At 42.8% G+C, this 21018-nt stretch overlaps 1 protein-coding gene across 2 annotated transcripts; it reads left to right on the top strand.

Moving 5' to 3' along the window:
* The first annotated feature begins 565 nt into the window (after nt 1-565).
* On the top strand, nt 566-19686 carry CCDC190 (coiled-coil domain containing 190). 2 transcript variants are annotated; one of them, XM_081948248.1, is made up of 4 exons: nt 566-682; nt 10517-10733; nt 12989-13106; nt 18239-19686. In XM_081948248.1, the coding sequence occupies exons 2-4, from the start codon at nt 10559-10561 to the stop codon at nt 18825-18827; spliced, it is 882 nt and encodes a 293-aa protein (XP_081804374.1). In that variant the 5' UTR covers nt 566-682; nt 10517-10558; the 3' UTR covers nt 18828-19686. The 2 variants fall into 2 exon arrangements, with proteins under 2 accessions (XP_081804374.1, XP_081804373.1); XM_081948247.1 differs by lacking the exon at nt 566-682 and adding an exon at nt 7380-7519.
* Nucleotides 19687-21018: the final 1332 nt, after the last annotated feature.

Below are 21018 nucleotides of genomic sequence, written 5' to 3'. Positions count from 1 at the left end.
AGGAGGTAGAAGGAAAAGAAAAAAAATAGGAATATCTAATTTGGGAACACACATTTTAATTTATTCCTTACTATGGTCATGGATCAACATGACAAATGCCAGTACGGATTTTATTTAACTCAGTTACTATTTGTTCAGGCACATTGTTACCAATAACACTTTCTGAACATATAAAAGCATATTTAAAAAGTCTCCTGAAACACTAGTTCCATCTTGTAAATGAACAAACGTGTATCTTTTGTACACTAACATTTTCTAACATATTTGACACAGTTATTTTGTTTGAGAAGTGCAGAAAAAATCTATGCTCATAGCTACAAAGGCAAATTACAGTTCTGTTCTCACTATTTAAAGGTGCCTTAATCAAAGGCACAAGATGTTCAGATTTCCAATGTGGAAATAAGTCTGAGGCGTCTCTTGAGAGGTTCTCTTCCTGACTTGGCTCCCAGGCTTAACTCCTAAAAATTTAGGTGGGAATACAGTGACACCTTGTGGTAGATATAGAGCACCATTTTATTCCTATAGACTGAGGAAACGATCAAAAGTCTTCCACGTTCTGCATTGACGGCAGTAATCTTTCATTGCTCCTCCTGGAACTAGCCTTCTAGCAGATGCATTTCTTTTTATCCTGCTTGTCTTACTTAAATATAATACTGAAAATAGAACATCAAAGCCTGGAAAGGTAGGAACTTCATCTTTCTTGCTATTTGGAGAATTCTACTTCTGAAAACAATCTTTTGAAAAATGTTGTTGCAGAAGTGACAGTGTGTCTCTTGCTTCAGTAGTGATAATGGAAAAATCATACCCTCCGCTAATGTGGCCTCCCACAGTGTCAGGGGAAGCAACCTATAGTCCCAGGACCACAGGCACCCACTGCCTCTCCTTTTTTTAGCCGTTAAGAGCTTATTGTGATTATGATTGCTGAAAACTGTTGGAACCTGCCTACTATTTAGAACAATAGAGTTGGATGGGATCTTCTAGACCAACTCCCTGCTCAAGCAGGAGACACTATACCAGTGATGGCGGACCTTTTTCTTACGGCATGCCAAAATTGCGCGTGTGTGCTATTGCACGTGCACCCGTGGCCACTCAATCCTCCCCGCCCATCTGCGCATGCATGTGTGACCCCCCCCCCAGGCTCCGGATGCTTTCCTGAAGCCTGAGGAGGGCAAAAGCGGCCTCCGCCGGCCCTATGGAAGGGCAAAAAACCAGCTGGCTGGTGCACGCATGTGCGCCGGAGCAGATGGCTGGTGTGCCACCAAATATGGCTCCACATGCATAGGTTGTCCATCATGGCACTATGCCATTTCAGGCAAATGGTTGTCCATTTGTCTCTTTGTGAAAGCCTCTAGTTTATTTATTTATTTTAAAATAAATAGATGAAAACTGCGACATAAAACCTCAGAGAAGGCATATTACAGTTCATCTACCTATTTTTTTTCTCAAGCTATTCCTTTCCTGCAATGCACATAACCCTATGAATTTGATGCTTTTACAAAATGTTGGCTGTGCCTCGCAGCCACACAAGGGTTGCCCAATACTTCCATAAGAAGAAACAATTTGATGTAATCTTTTCTGACTTATTCGGCCCGTGAATTCAGACTATGGAACCAGAACTGGGGAGGAATCAGACCTAATTTGGAAAATCAGTGCAGAAGATATGTCAGTGCTGGGGGTCTTCTTCAGATTCCTACTGCATTTTGTTTAAAACCCAAACATTGCACTTCTGTAATTTAATAGTTCATTGTCAAGTGTTGGTAATGTCAGGGGAAAAAAAATGCCCTGGGGAAATCTGAGATCAATGGACCGTGGCTGATTCCCTTCCGCATATCTTTTGAGATATTGAGAAAAATAAAAGTCTTTAAAAGTATTCTAATTAATAAACAAACTTTAATAATAAAATAAAAAGTAAATGAAACAGAAATAACTAATGGTTACATTTTGATAATGAAAGCTACGTCTGCCAAGCTGGCAGCCGAACAAAGAAAAAATTTTTTTGGAATGTGTAACGCGTGCGCAATAAATCACTTTCAGATAACATTTTGTTTTATGACCTGCGCAATAAAGCTTTCTTAGTTTAACTCTTGAATGTCAGTTTAGGCAGTTCAGGCCTAGCAAACTTTTTAACATCGTGACACCCCTTACGGTTGACAATGTAATTTGCATACTTGATTGCTTCACCCCAGTATGCGTTACTGAGATTGGCATCTTCTAGAAGACAATGCATCATGGTTTGTAGAACCCCTTGTCTTCTTTCTACGACTCCGTTATGAGCCGGTGTATATGGAGCAGATGTCTGATGAAGAATTCCATTCTTACGCATCCAGTCCTGGAAACGCTGAGACATGAATTCTGCACCACGGTCACTCTGGATTCTGGCGATGCGAACTTGGTATTGTGTAGAAACAAACGCTGCAAAGTCTTTAAAGATCTGAAAGGTCTCAGATTTCTCTCTCATAGGATATACAAATCCATATCTAGAATGATTATCTACAATTGTTAAAAAATTCTTTCTGCCACCAAGTGTTGGTGGGAAAGGACCCACTATGTCAGTGTGTACCAAATCAAAAATGCGTGTTGACCGGCGTGTAGCGTGTTTGGGAATTGCAGCCGCCTTGGATTTAGCCTTTTTGCAAAACGCACAATCCAAAAACACCTTACACCCCTTTAGATCCAAACCTTTTGCGAACTCCGGCATCTTTCTAAGAACACGGAAACTGGCATGCCCCAATCTTCTGTGCCACTTGTGAATACACCTGGAATGCAAAAGTTTACCAGTTAGTGAATTCTCAACATTTACAGTTTCATGAGGACCCTCAGGCTTGCTCTGAGCAATCTGTTTCTGTTTTCTTTGTTTGTTGGCTTTAGGAGCCTTTGGCACAGTAACGTTTTCTCTCTCTGGGACAACTCTCTCTGGGTTCACGTTGTGCCTTTTTGGAGTTTGCATACTTGCCTGTGCTTGCCCTTTAGGCTTTGGCTTTAAGTAATAAACACCACCAATCAGCATAGTTTCAGCAACAATATCTCCATCTTTAACTAAGTAACTTGCTTTTTCGAGGTGGTGAACCTGGAACTTTAAATCTCTAGACAAGTGACTTTGACTAAGCAAATTACTGGTTGCTGAAGGTATGTAATAAACATCAGGGATGTGTGTATCGAGTTCTTCAATGTAAACAGTTCCTTTTCCCATAACCTTGCAAGTGTGGTTGGTGAAGGAATACAGTTCTCGATACTCGGGCTCTGGTTCGCCCATCTCTGTGAAAAGTTCCCTTCTGTGGGTAACGTGCACAGCTGCTCCACTGTCTAAAGTCCACAAAAGACGTCTGTCGAACTTTGGATCAGGTTGTGGAACGTTGGTTATGGCCAGTGTCACAAGTGGAGCTTGTGAATCACGCCTTGGACCACGACGGCCTTGTCTTCCGCCTCTACCTCTGCCTCTGGAATCTGTTCCTCTGGGCTGGTACGTGACGGGAGCTGGAACTCATTGGGGACAATCCCGGGTGTCATGTCCCACACGGTTGCAGGTGTAGCATTTTGGCATCCTTGGAGCGTAGCCTCTTCCTCGGAAGGGACGTCTGGCTGGAGCCTTTAACGCTGGAGGCCGTTGCAGATGTGGTGTAGCTAACCTGATAGCTTCGTCTTCCACTAAAAGTCTGCAAACGTGGTTAACTGTGCGTTGAGCAATAGGCACGTAGTTAATCTTTGCAACAGCATCTTTCCATTCATAATTCAATGAGTTAATGATGATGCTAATCATTTGGATATCATCGATTACATGGCCATTTTGTCTCAATTCACTTCTCATTCTTTTCAGTTTGGTCAAATGTCCACCAATTCGTTCACCAGGTTTCAACTTCGAACCATGGAACTCAGACATGAGCAAACATGAGGATTCAATTGAAACGGGCCTGTAGCAATCTTCCAAAATAGCCCATATTTCTTGGGCAGTTGCATCAGGTGGAAAGATACCTTGGATCTCAATTTCCATTGACATGAGTAAAGTCGTGATTGCTCTGTTTTCGAGGTCTCTTATCGCAGGTGTCCAGGGTTGACGGGGAGGATTAAAAACCATGGAATATGTGCCTTCTCTTCGAAGCAAGAGCACAATTTCACTGACCCAGGCTTTATAATTCTCTCCTGACTCCTTTAATTTGGACTCACCAGTCAAGGGGGTGACTGTGAATACCTGCTGAGGAACAATTTGTTGCTCTGGTTGCAAATCTGGTTGTTGAACCAGGGGATGCTGGGGTTGCATCATTGGCCTTTGCGTGGCAACATCAAATTGACTTCCTCGAATTCGCCTTTGGCTTTGCCCTTTTCCATCTAGGGAGGATTCAGCACCGCCAGGGGGTGTTGAAGACTTATCCTTTGAGGGCAAAGTTTGGGCTTCTGTAAAACTCATAGGTAAATCTCTAGAGCTTTGATGAAACTGCATCATCTTTTGCTGTAATAATTTTTCTCCGCCAGCAGATGGCAGTGCAGCTTCACTTTTTGGCTGCCTCACCTTTCTATACGTATGCGGAAGTTCAATGGGCTCAAAGGGACCACGTGACCTCGGTGACGTGTACATGTCTCTTTGTTCTGATTGACCAATGAACTCTGTGGGGTGTGTCTTAGGCTGTTGTTTTGAAGACAAGATGGCGTCCTCAGACATTTTGGGAGTGGGGGAGCTCCTCCTACTTCGCTTTATTTCGTTAAAGCACTCTCTCACCTCCCTAGTATATTTTTCAAACAGCTTTATTTGATCAAGATAGCTTTGCATTTCTTGCTCATCATCTGGGGAGATTTCATAAACTTTGCTTTCTGCGTGGGAGGATTTTTTCTCTGCCGGCAGTTGCCGTTTAGACTTTTGCCGTTCGTTAATTGTATCTTGATAATGAGGAAGGTTTACTGACCTCAGTCCGTAGATCTTGCCTTCTGTAGCTCCTTCCCCCACATCTGGCTCGGCACCTGAAGAATCTTGCTCCTCTGTGTCTGAGGGAATGGATTCTTTCGAGCGCTTTCCATGTCCGTGTTTTTTTCTTTTCTTTCTCTTCTTTGACATGGCTAATTAGCCTTAGTCGGTTATCTTTAGATAGCATGAAGGGAAAATACAGCCATAAATTGTAGCCATCTCAGCTACAACCATCCTCTGCTACCAAGTTGTCAGGGAAAAAAAATGCCCTGGGGAAATCTGAGATCAATGGACCGTGGCTGATTCCCTTCCGCATATCTTTTGAGATATTGAGAAAAATAAAAGTCTTTAAAAGTATTCTAATTAATAAACAAACTTTAATAATAAAATAAAAAGTAAATGAAACAGAAATAACTAATGGTTACATTTTGATAATGAAAGCTACGTCTGCCAAGCTGGCAGCCGAACAAAGAAAAAATTTTTTTGGAATGTGTAACGCGTGCGCAATAAATCACTTTCAGATAACATTTTGTTTTATGACCTGCGCAATAAAGCTTTCTTAGTTTAACTCTTGAATGTCAGTTTAGGCAGTTCAGGCCTAGCAAACTTTTTAACATCGTGACAGGTAATACAGTGGACATGGGGTGGAGAAGGCTGGCATTGTTCCAGAGTACACAAACATGTTGCATGTTCATATTATTATCTCTTCTCAACATTTCCACTATTTCTAGCACTCCCTAGAAGCTAGGAAGGTAAGAATTGAGGCTGTAGAAACCCATATCCTTTCTATTTCTACAATAGCTACCTGTTTCAGTTTGGATCCTTTCCTGGCCTTTTTTTAGAGTTGCCAGGACCTGTAATAGGATTTTCTGCATGCTGAAGGGGTATTTACAGAGCTAGCGTCCTTCCATGCTTCTAAAGTACTCATACTGTTAACAATATTCATTCAGAAGTGTTTAGTCTTCTTCATCAATATGTTGCTATCTGAACCATACTAATATCACCCTTGGCTACAGCCAACACTGGGGAAAAAGCATGCTGCACCATTCAGAATATCTGGTATTCTTCCCTGACCAATGATGCCATCCAAAACCAATATTTCATTCTGTTGTATGGCTGGGGGCTTTGGGACGCTTTTCTAGGCGTACTCAAGAGGTGCAACATATGCTCAGGGGGAAACACAGACACACAGCCCGAGAGCCAACAAATCTCTTGGTTTCTTGTTGCTAGGATTTTGACACAACAACAGCCTTTGTGGCACTGTTCATATTTGTCTTTTGCTTGATTATACATATCAGATAAACTCCACAAAGATTGAAAAGAAGTTGTCCAGTGGCTCTTTAAGTCCCCTTCTTGGGTTTTTTTGCATGCAGAAACTAAAGATTGTAGAGAAAGATTACCTAATACAAAACTGCCCCTGAAAGCCTTGGATGATCTCCCCAACACATTGTTACTACATTACTAGAGTATAACATAAGAAATAGGGGACATGTTTAAATATAGGCTTGGAAAGCAATCATGTGAACTAACTTAGATATCGTTCAAGTGAAATCATATATATGGCCTTCCCCACATATTTTTGGAGTGTGCCTCTGGCCAGACATTAAAACATGAGTGCAGCCCTCAGCCTGAAACAAATTTCCCAACTCTGAAACTAACTAAGGCTCTAGAGCAGGGGTGTCCAAACTTGGCAATTTTAAGACTTGTGGACTTCAACTCCCAGAATTCCCCAGCCAGCAGAGCTGGCTGGGGAATTCTGGGAGTTGAAGTCCACAAGTCTTAAAGTTGCCAAGTTTGGACACCCCTGCTCTAGAGAGTAGAATCTTAGGGTTTAAGAAAAGGTCTCCACTTTCTTTGCCATTTGTTGTTATGTGTATTGATTTTTAACAGTCTAAAGTTTTGCTACTGTACCATAAGAGAGTTTATTTGGTGTTTGCGAAGTTTTTCCCTGAGAAACTGGCACACTCGACAAGTCTGTTCTCAGTAAGACAGCATTTGACAGGCTGCTTTGTGAGCCTTTTCTGAGTTTCTGGAAGAAATGAGGATGGTTCTAATGGGAAGAAGGAAGGGAGGGGAAAGGAAGAAAACCCACTTTTCATAATGATTTCTCAGCAAATGTATAGATTTCAATTGCATTGTATGGAGAGAAACTTTTGACAGGATTGACTTAATTGTGTGTGTGAAAGAAAGAGGGAGGGAGGGAGGGAGGGAGGGAGGGAGGGAGGGAGGGAGAGAACTGTGACATTGGCACATTTTCTAATTGTGTTCTGTCTAAAGACTTCTTTCTTCTGGGCTGCTCATCTGAGTCACAAGCAGCAGCTGAAGTTCCATAATCTCTGCCTTCCAGGCAACAAGCAACAATAGCTACAAAGGGATTTTCATGAAAGGCTGAGAATGCACTGATTTCACTTGCTGTCTGGGCAGCCAGAGCTGCTGAAAGATTTTGCTTTTGCTTTCCTTGCTGCTGGCACTTCCTCCGTTTGCTCTTTTTCCGAAGGGGACAGGAGACAGGCTAATGGCAGCCTTTCTTGTCCCTTTGGATCATGCTAGGATTATAATCTCACCCAGCTCCACATTCATCTTGTGCAAAAGAGCATTCTTCACTTCAGCAAGAATTCTACAACTGTAAGTGCTATTGCTGTTTGTCAGTATTCTTCCTGTGTGCATTTGAGGCAGTGATGTACTACTGATAGAATGGATATTTGAATATTTTTCCATTTTTGTTCAATAGTCTCACTGAAGTTATCATTTCAAAACCAATCTTCCATAGGTCTTTTCTGCTTGGTTATTATCAATAAATTTCAGTAAAGAAAGTTCTGGGCTCACCTGAATAGTGGTTTTTAAAATTCTTTGTATCATTATTATGCATGGGTCACTTCCCCCCCCTTTTTTTCCCTCAAGTCTACCATGCGTGGTAAAATAGTCATTCCATGTCAAGTGGTCTGGGGGTCCCTGCTCGACACAGATTTTGATGAAATTTTGTGTGATCATGCACACATGTCCCCAATGAACATTGGTAAAGTATTATGTGTGCCGATGCAATACTTGTGGAGATATAGTCATTTGTTTGACCCCATACCACAGCCTTCTACAGTATGATTTTTTTAAAGCACTTTTCTGAAATCAGACCACTTGACATGAAATGACTAATTCCACATTTTCAACACTGATTAGAATACCTTTGTACACCTTGGATAATTTCTCTGGCATAGTACATCATTTTGTAAGAGTTCTTTCTTAAATTGTAATAATGTGAATTTTAGTCCTTTAACCACATTTTCTCTCATTGGTCCATCTGAACACTATAACCAAATTTTTAGCCCATTTTATCATCTTTAACTTGTTCTTCCTCCATTTTAAGTCTTAGCAAAAGTTTGTAAAATGTTTGGGCTGAAATCAGTAAAGTCATTTCTGGGCACAGCTGGTCTGTATCTATTCCTTATTCATAGTATGGCATTTCTAACATAATGATTTTTAAGTCTACATTAACCTTGTCATGCAGTTAAAAAAACGTACCATCCAAACCTGAGATTGTGTCCTTCTAATTCTAACACAGACAAATGAGTTCCGATTTACTGGCCTGAAACACTCTGATCATGTTTCTGATGCCTTTGCTACATGTGCCAGAATCCTAGAGCTCTCTGCATTCCACCCTATCCCTTCTCCGTTTTACTCTCTTAACAAACATGGTACATCTAGGGGTGGGAGGGACTTCAGGACAATACTTGCATAGTTTGAAAAGCACCCTTCAAGTTCCTTGTTGCTGCTCTCATAAGTTGGAGAGAGGACATAGAAATAAATAATTTAAGACAGCACTTGCATAATAGATTCATTTGAGCTTTAAAGGTGGCAAGTCAACACAAATGTTTGTCTTTGAAGATTACACAACTGAATTAACAGAATGTATTAACACATAGCAACTCAATCCCATTAACATAACAGAAACCTGTTCTCTATTCTGAGTTCCATTACCCCAAGGTTATTTCCTTATTTTCTTTTCAAATCTTTGGCTAAAGTCAATTTTACTACAAGCAGATTTGTAAATCTATTAACTCAGAAGGGAATTTACTGAGTTGATCTTTGGTTAAAGTCAGTTTCACCACATGCACAAGGGGACTGTGCTCAAATGAGGTCTATATTATATGTATATTAGAAGCTGTAGCATATACACACATACAGATAAGTGCATATAAACAAAAAACCTAGAAAAAGGTGGGATGCCATTCCTTGGGATGGGATGCCACTCAAGTCTTGAGTCTGCTGACATAGATAAATCTTAGCCTTTCTGTGATGCAGTAGAGTGAGTGTATTCTGGGCCATGAAGTCCTAGACTCTAAAATTACTTCATTTAAAATGTGTTAATTGTTTAAAGAATTTAAATAAATAATAATAATAAAGCCTCTATCCCTCAGATTCAAATTTTGCTTACATTGGAGGAAAATACAAAGCTGCAGTTTTTGCATCCTGTATCCTATGACATTTGGAAAGGCATATATCTTCTAGAGTAGCATTTCTTTATTTTTTCTCTCTCAGAACACCTTCCCACTTTTAAAAATTATGGAAGACCCCAGAAGTGGTTTTCTTTGCATGAGTTATATTTATCTGTATTTACCATAATTAAAAATAAAAATTGACTTACTACTGTCACTTCTCATGATTTGATGTTTGGTGGGATTTTAATATTTTTATTTTTCAAGGTAGGTTGGCAAATGATTTTGATTCTGTGGACCCCTGAGAGGGTCTTGAGGGGCACTTTGAGAACAGCTAAAGAGAAGGAAGACAGGGTTATATTTTGCTCCCACTTTTCTTCAAAGTGAATCTGAATGAGCTACAGAAGAAGCTTTCCATTCATGCAGACAAAACTACGAGCAACTGTCATAGGGGGATGGCAGCGTCTGACAATTGCTTTCCTGTAGAAAATTAGCCAACTAGCAATGCCAACTCACTGTTGACCCTGACATGGAGTCTTACTTCTGGGTGTCGTCGGGGGGCGACACCCAGGAGCAGAGCCTTCTCTGTGATGGGCCCAGCCCTGTGGAATGACCTCCCCCGTGACATCAGGATTACTTCCGATCTCCGCTCCTTCCGTCTAAAGCTTAAGACCCACCTTTTTCAATTATCTGGCCTGGCTCAACTGTAGTTTTTCTTATTCCTCCTGACAGTCCTTTTAAATTTTAAATTGTGTTATTATTAAGGGGTATTTTAATGGTTGATTTTTTAATATTCTTAATGTGATGTAATTGTTACCTCCTCCGTGCATGTATGTCTCTGTATATGTGTGTATTTGGATGTTTATGTGTTTGCACATATGTTTTTATGTTTTTATATGTTTTATTGTACGCCGCCCTGAGTCCTTTGTGGAGAGGGAGCGGCTAACAAATTAAAATTATTATTATTATTATTATTATTATTATTATTATTATTATTATTATTATTATTATTCTGGAAGATTTGAAAGTTGATAGACAGAAATGTTCTAGTGCCACAGGTCAGAAAAATGTTTGGAAAGAGGGTTAAATAATACATTTTTCTATTTCAGGATAACATTATCCCAAGGTAAAGAGTGACTGGAAGTGAAGTCCCCAGGATGGTCAATTACAGGTGTTTCTTCTTTCTTTTTAGGATAAACATCGATAGGTTTTTCTGCAGCCTTTTCAAATAAGCATGGCAGAGGGAGGAGCTTCAAGGCACTGGGAGGCAAAGAGACGTGATGTCAAGAGGGCAGAGGCCAGGCTTACCCTGGGGCTGCGCAGCTTAGAAGAAGCCCGGCTCTACTATCTGAACACCATGAGCAGGGAACAGCAGCGACTCCAGCAGGAACTTCTAAGGTTACAGAAAGGTGAGAGTGCCTTTGCCTCTTTTCACCCAACATTTTGACATGAAATCTCTATTTTCTAGTTGCTTAGAAACAACAGAGTAGAATTGATTTGCAGGAGTTGAGAAATGTTGCCAAAGTTGTCCATGGTTAGAAATCGTGTAATTCAGCTTGGGAAGAAAATTCCACCTATACCAATATACTTGCCCTAATCAAATACATTTAGGGTTTACTAGTTACATATAATTTGAATGCCAATTTAAACAAAGATGTTTAAGTTTGCTAATTTTTCTAGGAGCCAGTTTGGTGCCAGATTAGGGCATCAGGCTTAAAAACTAGGAGATTGTGAGTTCTAATCCCAAAAGCTAGCTGGGTGACTTTGGACCAATCAGTTTTCTTCAGCACCAGTGAAAAGGCAATGGCAATGGCGAACCATTTCTGAAAAACCTTGCCAAGAAATCTGCAGGGACTAGTTCAGGTGGTCTCCAGGAATCAAAAAATTGACTTGAAGGCACAAATAACACAATAAAAATATTTCAGATATGAAATTTCATATTTTTAAAGTTTTTAAGTCTATTGTTAAGGGCCTTTGCAAGAATATCTGTGGAAACTTAACTCAAGTCCTAAGATATAATAAGATACCTTATTATGGAATAGCAATAGTGAAAAAGCAATTAGATAGCCAGAAGAAACAGTTCATCTAATAGAGAAATATAAACACTCCCAACAATCTGTGATAAGACCACTGGTTTTAATTTAAATCATCTGAAAGTACTTGGTAAAATACACAGTAAGTTATTCTAAGTCCATAAAAGATATAATTTTAAAAAGTGCGAAAAATTGCAGGAATATTATCCAATTGGAACAAAAGGATATGAAAATGTCAAATGTCGTACAGTATAAGCAAGTGTTACGTGTGAATAATTAACATATAATGAGCAACTGGAAGAGTAAAAACACAATGTAGGATGAGTTAAAGGTGATTTAAGAGGATTAGACAAGTCATTGTGATTATGTATATCTTCTATTATTATATATTTGCTTCAACTGACTGGTGGCTATGTTTTACTTGTTGAATTATAGAAGGTTGAGGCTCTGATTCACTATAGTGATTATTTTATTTCTTGTTATACCACTCATTACTGTATGAGAACAATAAATAATATGAGAATAATAATAAGATGACTTCATATATGCTAAGATCAAAAATAGAAAGATCAACAAGTAAAATCCTGCTTTAATTTGAATCTTTAAGAGCTGATCAAGAATTCAACCTGGCGTGCATTCCTGGAGCAGGTAAAGAGAAGTTACAACCTCAGTTTGCTGTAAAACATCCTGCAGTAATTTGGGGAAAATCTCTTTGGATTATCTTAATAAACAGAGAGGATGATTTGCATTGTTTGACCTCTGGAAAGTACTGTCCAGCAATGTGCCCTTTGAGCTAGTCTAAGTTTACAAAGAATATGTTTGTAGCCACATTGCAGTTAATTAGTAGATATAGTTTTACCATTATACCAGTGGTGGGTTGCCAATTGTTTTACTACCAGTTCGGGCGCACTTTCATACTCGCAAGATTCTTCTGCTCATAGCAGAAGTGTCCAGGGTGGGTGGGCGGAGCCTCCCACCGCCGCTACTACTGGTTTGCACGATCCAATCCAAACAGGGAGCAATCCACCTCTGCATGATACAGAAGAAGAGCATATGCTATAGAACTCTCCATGTCTTTCTGTTCTCCTTTTGCCACATCCATTTTAGACTTCAAAGAGATTAAAGATATTCCAAATATCTAGCCAGTTCCAGAGCCCAGTTAAGTAGCTTACTTCATACTTGCTCTCTCTTAGCTGATCTGCTGATGGAAAATCAAGCTTCCCTTCTGAAGATTGTGTTGATCTTCTGCTCATCACACAGTTCAAGGAATATATCAATTTAAAAAAATGATCTTACTCAGAAAAAAAGTCTTGTTGCACCTTAAAAGCCATTATAATGGGCTCAAATTAACCTCAATAAATGCATGATGCGCTGTTCCAGCTGAGGAAAAGAGAAAACAGAAATTCTCCTTTGAGAAGGATACAAGACTGTTGAACAATAAACATGAACGTGGACAGATTTAAGAGGCCCTTCCTCTATTCTCAAATTGGCACTCCTTGATGGCTTTTCACTGGAAATAACGCAGGAGAAAAATCAACACTCTCAGACAGTTCATGTGTTCTCTTATTATTGTCTAGTTTGCCTTTAGAGAATTAAACTGGATAGCAATTATTTCTTTTCCCCTTTCTTAGGCTGCTCCAAGCAGAAATTCTCATTGGGCCCTGGACATATTCACTTTAAAGCAACATTTCCTCTACCTCCTTCTCTGGTGGCACAGAATTCTGGTGACTTCCATTATACAGGATTACGGTAAAAAAAATTGTCTCATTTGAAGTTGCTCAGTTGTATAGGAGCTTTGGCTGTCTACATCAGCAAGTTCCATTTTCTTATTACAGTAGTTGGCTGCCGTGGGCCTTGTAGCTTTAAATTGAAAGGGAAAAATGAGATCCCCCAGGGATGATAAGCTGTCAGTGTAACAGTAAGAAACTAAGATGCAAGTGGTCCAGGTTTCAGAAGGACCAGGCCGTATTGAATTTAGTGAGCCCCTGGTATTCCTGATCAACAGCTATTGTGTGACTCTTCAGTTTTTTCAGTAGTATTTGTTAGATCGGGTAATGAGAGGGCAGACACAGGCCGGCAACAAATTCAGGTAAGTTTCCCGGTACCCTCAGGTTTGAGCTGGCTGTAGAAGGAGTGAGCGTTTGCTCCTTTTGGGTAGAGCTTTGGCTGATTTGTTCAGGAGTTTTGTCTGGTGTTCTGAGATTGGAGTGGGAGAGGCGACCTTGAAGTTGGTCAATATGCCTCCTCCAATTTCTACCATCCTCTAGCTCTAGCAGATAAGAGCGAGGCCCGGTGATGCCTGTCACCGTGGCAGGGATCCACAGAGTTCTCCGGGCGTAGTTGTGGGCATATACTGAGTCCCCTATGCTAAAGTTTCGAATTTTGTTTGTGGAGTCAGGGGGCGATGCGGCAGAGTAGTTTGGGTGTAGCCGGTCTAAGTGGGATCTAAGCCGGCGACCCATGAGAAGCTCTGAGGGGCTTCTCCTGGTAGTTGCACTTGGCATGATATGTTGGATTAACAAATAGTGATCAACCCGTGTTTGCCAATCACCCGGGCCCATCCTAGCAAGGGCCTCTTTTGCGGATTGCACCATTCTCTCTGCCTGACCATTGGAAGCCGGATGGAATGGCGCGACCAGGGCATGCCTGATTCCCTGATTTGCTAAGTAAGTCTCGAATTGCATGGCCGTGAATTGGGGCCCATTGTCAGAGACCAGGATGTCGGGCAGGCTGTGGATGGAGAAAAGTCTCCGTAGCACCTTGATAACCGCCTCTGCCGTGGTGGAGGTCATCAGGGCTACCTCTAACCACTTCGAGTATGCGTCCACAACTACAAGGAACATTTGGCCATGAACGGGGCCAGCAAAGTCAATGTGCACCCTAGACCAGGGTGCTTGAGGGTGCTCCCACTCCTTAGCGGGCGCCTCTGGGGGAGCTGGTCTGGATTCCTGGCACGGAGTGCAGGTAGCCAGCCATTCTTCTATCTCCCTGTCCATGTTAGGCCACCATACATAGCTCCTAGCCAAAGACTTCATCCTGACAATTTCAGGATGCCCCACATGTAACGCTTCCAATACTGCCTTGCGCAGTTTGTTTGGAACAACCACCCGGTCCCCCCACAGTAAACAGCCTTTGATTACCGACAACTCATCACGTTTCGTAAAAAACATTTTAAAATCGGCCCCAACAGGCCCCTTGGGCCACCCCCTCCACACCCAGTTCAAGTTTTGCTTGATGATGGAGTCCTTCGCAGAATGACGGGCAACGTCATTGGACAAGACAGGTCCAGTGTCCAGGCAGTCAATAAGTAGCACCGGTGTCTCGGGAGTGGGGTCAGTGAGCAGCTGAGGTAGGGGACAGCGACTCAACGCGTCTGCATGTCCCAATGTGGAACCAGGGTGGTGGATCAGTTTGTAGGAGTAAGCAGCCAGGAACACAGTCTTGTTGTGTCATGCAAGGTGACAGCGACACCGGGGTAGGGCAGTCCCAGCCAGTAGCCCCAACAAAGGCTTGTGGTCCATCACAAGCTTGAAATCCCGACCATAAAGGTACTCGTGGAACCTTTTAACCCCCACTACTGCAGCCAAAACCTCTCGGTCCATTTGGCTGTAGTTTCTTTCCACGGAAGATAAGGTTCTTGAGTAAAAGGCAATGGGGGCTTCTGTGCCATTTGGCATGCGGTGGCTAACAACAGCGCCAACACCGAAAGGGGATGCGTCGCAGGTTAGCACCAACGGCAGGGTCTGGCTGTACTGGAACAGCAGGGAGTCAGCAGTCAGAAGGCGTTTGACCGCGGTGAATGCGGAGGCCTCGGCTCGGCTCCAGGACCACTTGGCGTTCTTGGCCAGGAGGCAATGTAACGGTTCAGCGATGGTTGCTTTCTGTTTGAGAAAGGCGCTGTAGAAATTAAGGAGCCCGAGGAACGCCTGCAGCTTGGCTTGAGTGCAGGGTGTGGGGGCTTCCTGAATGGCTTTTATTTTTGTGATGTTGGGTGAATCCCAGAGCCATCTATCATGTACCCTAGGAATTCAACCCTTGGTACATTAATTTTGCATTTTTCTTTTTTGAGCTGGAGGCCTTTTTTGCGAATTCTGGTCAAAACCATTCTTACCTGTTTCAAAAGTTGCGCCTCGTTTGCAACCGATACCAAGATGTCGTCAAAATAGGGGACGACTCCTGGTATCCCCTACAAAAGCCATTCCATGACGCTTTGGAACAATCCAGGGGCGATACTAACTCCAAATTGCAGCCGGTGGCATTTGAATACACCCCTGTGCGTCATGATAGTTTGAGCCTCTGCTGTGGCACTATCTACAGGCAACTGCTGGTATGCCTGCTCCATGTCCAATTTGGCAAAAAGAATTCCTGGGCCTAGTGAATGTAGTAAGTGCTGTACAATGGGTACAGGGCATGCGCTTTGTTGTAGTCCGTTGTTAATTGTGCATTTATAGATGCGCACTGACCCATCGGGCTTGACCGGGGTCACTATAGGGGTCTCCCAGCGTGCATGATCGACTGGCTCTAGGATTCCCTGGCTCACGAGTTTGTCAATTTCCCTATCGATTTTAGGGCGGAGAGCGAAAGGTACTTTCCTGGGTTTAAGCCTGATAGGCGCTATGTTGGAGTCCAAGTTAAAAGAGATTGGCGTCCCCACATACTTACCAAGGCCGGGACTGAAAACGTCCTCAAACTCCTTAAAGATGGCCTCGGCACCGTCGTCTTTCACGGAGTTGACTCCGGTCACCTCTAACCCTAGGGCTTCAAACCAATCGAGCCCCAGGAGGCTCTGCAGGGGTGCTTTGGCCACAGTCACAGGAAGCTTGGCGCAGAACTCCTTGAAGCGTACTTGGAAAGTGCCTTGGCCCACGATGGGGACTTAGTTCCCCTGGTAGTCGCGCAGGCTGATGTCTGGGGTGTGAAGGTGCTGTTTTTTCAGGCTCGGGATGGCTTGCTTCAGGGTCGACCAGGAGATGATAAAGACGATCCTGTGTCAATTTCAAGCTCACAGGGAGCGCCCTCAATGAGGACCGTGACCTTTAGCTTTTTTGGCCGCCTAGTGCAGACTTGCCCTATCGTGGTTTGATAGGTAACTTTTGGTTCTCTCTCTGGGTGCCCTTGTGGTTTTTGCCAGGCCCCTGGGTTGGCCCTCTGTTGGCGGTTTGGAGTGGTTTTTGGCTGCCAAGCTGTGGCAGGGAATTCGCTCCAGCACACCTTGGCAATGTGCCCCTTCTTATCGCAACACTGGCACGTTGCGTCTCGGAAACGACAGGTAGACCAGGCATGGTCTCCTCCTCAGCTAGTGCAAGGCGGCAAACGCGAATTGAATTTTCACGCCGGCTTTGTGTGGCTACTGCGCATGCAGTAGCTGTCATCTTCGCTGTCGGAGGGTTCTTGTTCTGTGGCCTCGTGATGGATGCGTGTTTGCTTCTGCGCGGTTTGTGGCATGTTATGTTGACGCTGCAAGGCTTCCGTGGACTTGTCTGTGGATTTGGACACTCTGGCCTCATCAAGTGCGATCTGCAGAGACATGTTTGATCTGGCAAGCAGACGTCTCTGGAGATTAATGTCCCGCACGACACAGATTATGCGGTCTAGTATTAAGTCGTCCAGGTCATGGAATTCGCAATACATCGCCGCCTTTCTCAGTGCCACCACGTACTGGTTGATGGATTCGCCTTCCCTCTGATTTCTAATGTTGAATTTGTGGCGGCGAACGTGCCTCAATGGTTTGGGGGCATAGTGGGTCTTCAGGGTCTGCTGCAACGCCGCCCAGGGAACCGCTTGGAGCAGAGTTGGCTCCGATAAGTCTTTTGCGGTTTCAAAGACCTCTCTGCCACAGTACCCCAAAAGAGGTTCTTTTGTCAGGTGTCTGGGACGTCCATGACGTTGTTTGCCTCGAGGAAGCATTCGAACCGTAACATGTACAATTCCCAGTGTTCGGCCACCGGGTCATATGGAGTTGGCGGGGCATGCATGGCCATTCTTGTTTTGAGGCGATTCGATTTTGCCACTCAAAATGGTAGCTTGATGCCGCGCCGAAGCTCCGGGCTGGATCTACTTGCTGTATGTCTCGCTGTTCATTTCTTCACCTATCTGCCTCTCAATCCCACCTTCGTTGCCAGTGTTAGATTGGGTAATGAGAGGACAGACACAGGCTTAACGTAACAACAGCTCTTTATTATAGCATGACAAGTATGTACAATCCAGCAATTGCTTGGTCTGACAGCAGCCCTTTTATAGGGAGCTGTTAGACCTCTTAGCCAATAGGATTAAACCTCTGTTCCCGCCGGAACAGAGGACCAGAGTGGAAACTCTGGTAGCTAGAGTGAATATCTAACAGTATTTCTACTAAGAGAAGAAAAAATTGGAATAAGCCACCAGAAAACATGGTGGAGGGAGAGGTTACAGAGAGAAAAGCCTCTTACAATTGTCATGAATGAGCTAACCTAATTGTGCAATTGCATTGCCTTACAATGGAAATTCTACTCCCAATTGTAATTATGTTTGTAATCTACCCAGAATTACCCTATGGTAAGATGGATGGGGAATAAATTTTGCAAATAAATAAATAGTGGTTGTAAGCCAAGGACTACCTGTGACGAGAAGAAAGTTGGAGGTGAGAAGCAGTGGGCTACATTCCTTTATCACCAGTGATATTAACAGGAACTATTTTAAAGACATGCAGGTGAGAAAAGGATTTGTTTCCTATTAATTCTCTTTTCTCTCCTGAAGAGAAACAGTGCAAGGCAAGATAATGATCTCCAGTAGGATGGATTAGATATGTGAGTTTTCCATGCTTACATTAGAGACTACAATCCATTGATTACTTGTGAAAAGAATCCTAATGAAAGAAGAATAGCATTTCTCTTCTCCTTTTCTAGATCTCAAAGAAAAACATTGCCTAAGACTGGAGATGTTGAATGGACAAAGCATTCTCCCATCCATCCATGGAAGTTCAGTGGAGATGTCTCCGGTTGTGAAGGAAAGAGAAAGGGACATTTGCCACCCTTGGAGGCCAAAGACCCAAATGTTGCTGATGACAGAGATATGAGCAGCCTTAAAGACTCCATGGCTAAACAGTTAAATATTTCAGCAGAGTCTGTGGACCAGACTGATATCATAGAAGAACAAGGAAAAGACTCAATGAAAGAAGAGCCAAGGGATTCTCAAGCCAAAGGTACCATGACCATCACCAAACCCATGAGTCTCCCTGAGAATCGAAGATCTTCTCTTGATCATGAGAGGCTGATCATGGATCCTGAGGCATATGCTGCTGATGGACGCCTCAGAACTATGTACAACAGGCCTGATTTCCTCAAGTCTTATGGTGAAGTTAGGAAAGCCCGCTATATTCGGCACAAGGGTATTCCAGCCTGGGAAAAGGAGCTCAACCTTCAAGATATATTTGGGCACAAAAAAACCATGGGACATTCCTCCCAGAAAATGGTTGCTGCCAAAGCTAAGCCCTAAGCAGGCAGAATGGGCAGATCTAGCAAAGTAAAGCCCCAAGAGGCTTCTGTTGAAAAAGGCTGCAGAGACAAGATCATTTCACTACTTGCAACAGGCAAGCTAAATGCAGCCAGGTCTCAAAAGCAGGTAGCAAAAACAGATCTTTTATTGAGCTCTGGTGGGCTGCTGTGCACAAGGACAAGGTGGGGAAGGAGGGGAGGGAAAGGCTCATGATGAATGGACTGTGACAGTTCCTATTCCAATTTTTTCCCCCAGAAGAAATTGGTAATTCTAAGTACATTTTGTGCATTAGATTTCAATTGGTGCATTAGATTCCAATACTGTACTAGAAATTCAAAGTAAATCAAAATAGGTAACACAGCAGGATGTTTTTTTAAAGCTGGGTCTTTCAGGTCTTGGTTAGCATATTTTGACATCATTTGAACTGATAACCATTTTAGCATTTTGGTATGCAAATCCCCCCCCCCCAGCTTGCCTTTTAGTTTTAAATGAGGGAGGGGGAGAAAATAGCTAGAGTGAATCTTCAATTCAGTTTAGCTCCTGGCGTCTATCTAGATGAGCCCCTGCAATTTTCCTAGCAAGTTTTCATAAGTGATTTGGCATTGCCTTCTTCCAGTAACATTATGTAATACCTCCAGCCAGAATGGCACAAAAACATGTATACATTTCCTTCAGAGCAACCTATTAGGCTAAAATTGTTTCTAAAAAGTGAACAATAAAAAAAGCAAGAAAGTCCAAACATTAGGACATATATGTGCCCATCTTTAAGGCGCTCCATGGCACAGGACCTAGTTATTTGCGGGATCGTATCCTGTCCCATACATCCCTTCGGCCGATTCGCTCACACAGAGAGGGACTCCTCCGGGTGCCATCCACTAGGCTGGGCCAGCGGGCGACGCCTAGGGGAAGGGCCTTCTCTGTGATGGGCCCGACCCTCTGGAATGACCTTCCCCCCGACATTAGAATGACTATGGATCTCCGCTCCTTCTGTCAGAAACTTAAAACCCACCTATTCCAGCTAGCTGGCTTGGCCTAATTCCACCTTTCCCACCTCAGTTTTATCTCTAAATTTTTAGGATTGGTTTTAGGGTCTGTTTTTAATTTTTATAAATTCGTACAGGGGTTGTTTAATTTGATTTTTAGCTATATATATGACTGTTTATATGGTTTTTACATTTATTCCTGTACACTGTAATCTGCAGGTATCAGGTTAAATTTAACATTCTAGGATAAAGAAATTATGAGTTCCTCATTTGAATACATAAGATGCAGATTGCAGATATCAGATTAAAGGCCTGACAATGAAATCTGCAGGTATCAGGTTAAATTTAACATTCTAGGATAAAGAAATTATGAGTTCCTCATTTTTGTAAACAATATAATAGTCTATAAATTTGTCTCTTTCCCTGACAAGTTTGCTTTCTGGTTATAGATGATTGACAGTCCAGTTCTTCATAGCAGCCAATGCAGAAGTGGGTTCCTACCGGTTTGGACTGGTTCGGGAGAACCGGTAGTAACTTGGCAGCCTGGGTTGCTGGAACAGGCTGTGACCTAGGCCTGCCACGCCCCTGAACCGGTTGTCCTACGGTAGCGCCATCTTGATTTTTGGCTCTGTGCACGTGCAAAACAACTTTCTTTGCAGATTTCCCCCCCCCCCCCATTTTTTAACATTTTGCACATGCACAGACCTTTTTATATGCAAATGCACACTTTTTTTGTGCGCCAAACCGGCAGTAATGCTGGCAGCAACCCACCCTAGAACCAATTCAGAATTCAAAACCTATCTTTAAAACATGTCTCAAAAAGATTAAAGGCACTTATTGCATTGCTTCATTAACCCCCCCCCCCAACAAAATACCAATGTGCTTTTATCACCTACAAGGTCATAAATTAGTAATTAAGCTTTCAGGTTTTGAAGAAACCAGAAGATGGCTCCCTGTTTTGAGAGGTCTCTTTCAAATGGGGCTTCAATCCAGAGGACACAGTAAAGCTCTACAAGGGGTTTATCAGAATTGTCCACTGGTGATAGACTGCTCAACTGGCAGGACTCTGATGGGCTCTAACTGCACAGTCTCTTCTAGTTTCCTGCATGCCTGAGTGTGATGGCAGGACCAGCTACGAGGCAAGACCCCACTATCCCAGCAGCAGGGAAAGCCCTTCCATTCTGGGACTAGAAATACAGAATCCTGTG

Source organism: Natrix helvetica, assembly GCF_964273705.1.
Source record: "Natrix helvetica genome assembly, chromosome: 3".
Lineage (NCBI taxonomy): Eukaryota > Metazoa > Chordata > Lepidosauria > Squamata > Natricidae > Natrix > Natrix helvetica.
This window is presented reverse-complemented; position numbering and strand designations above follow the sequence as displayed.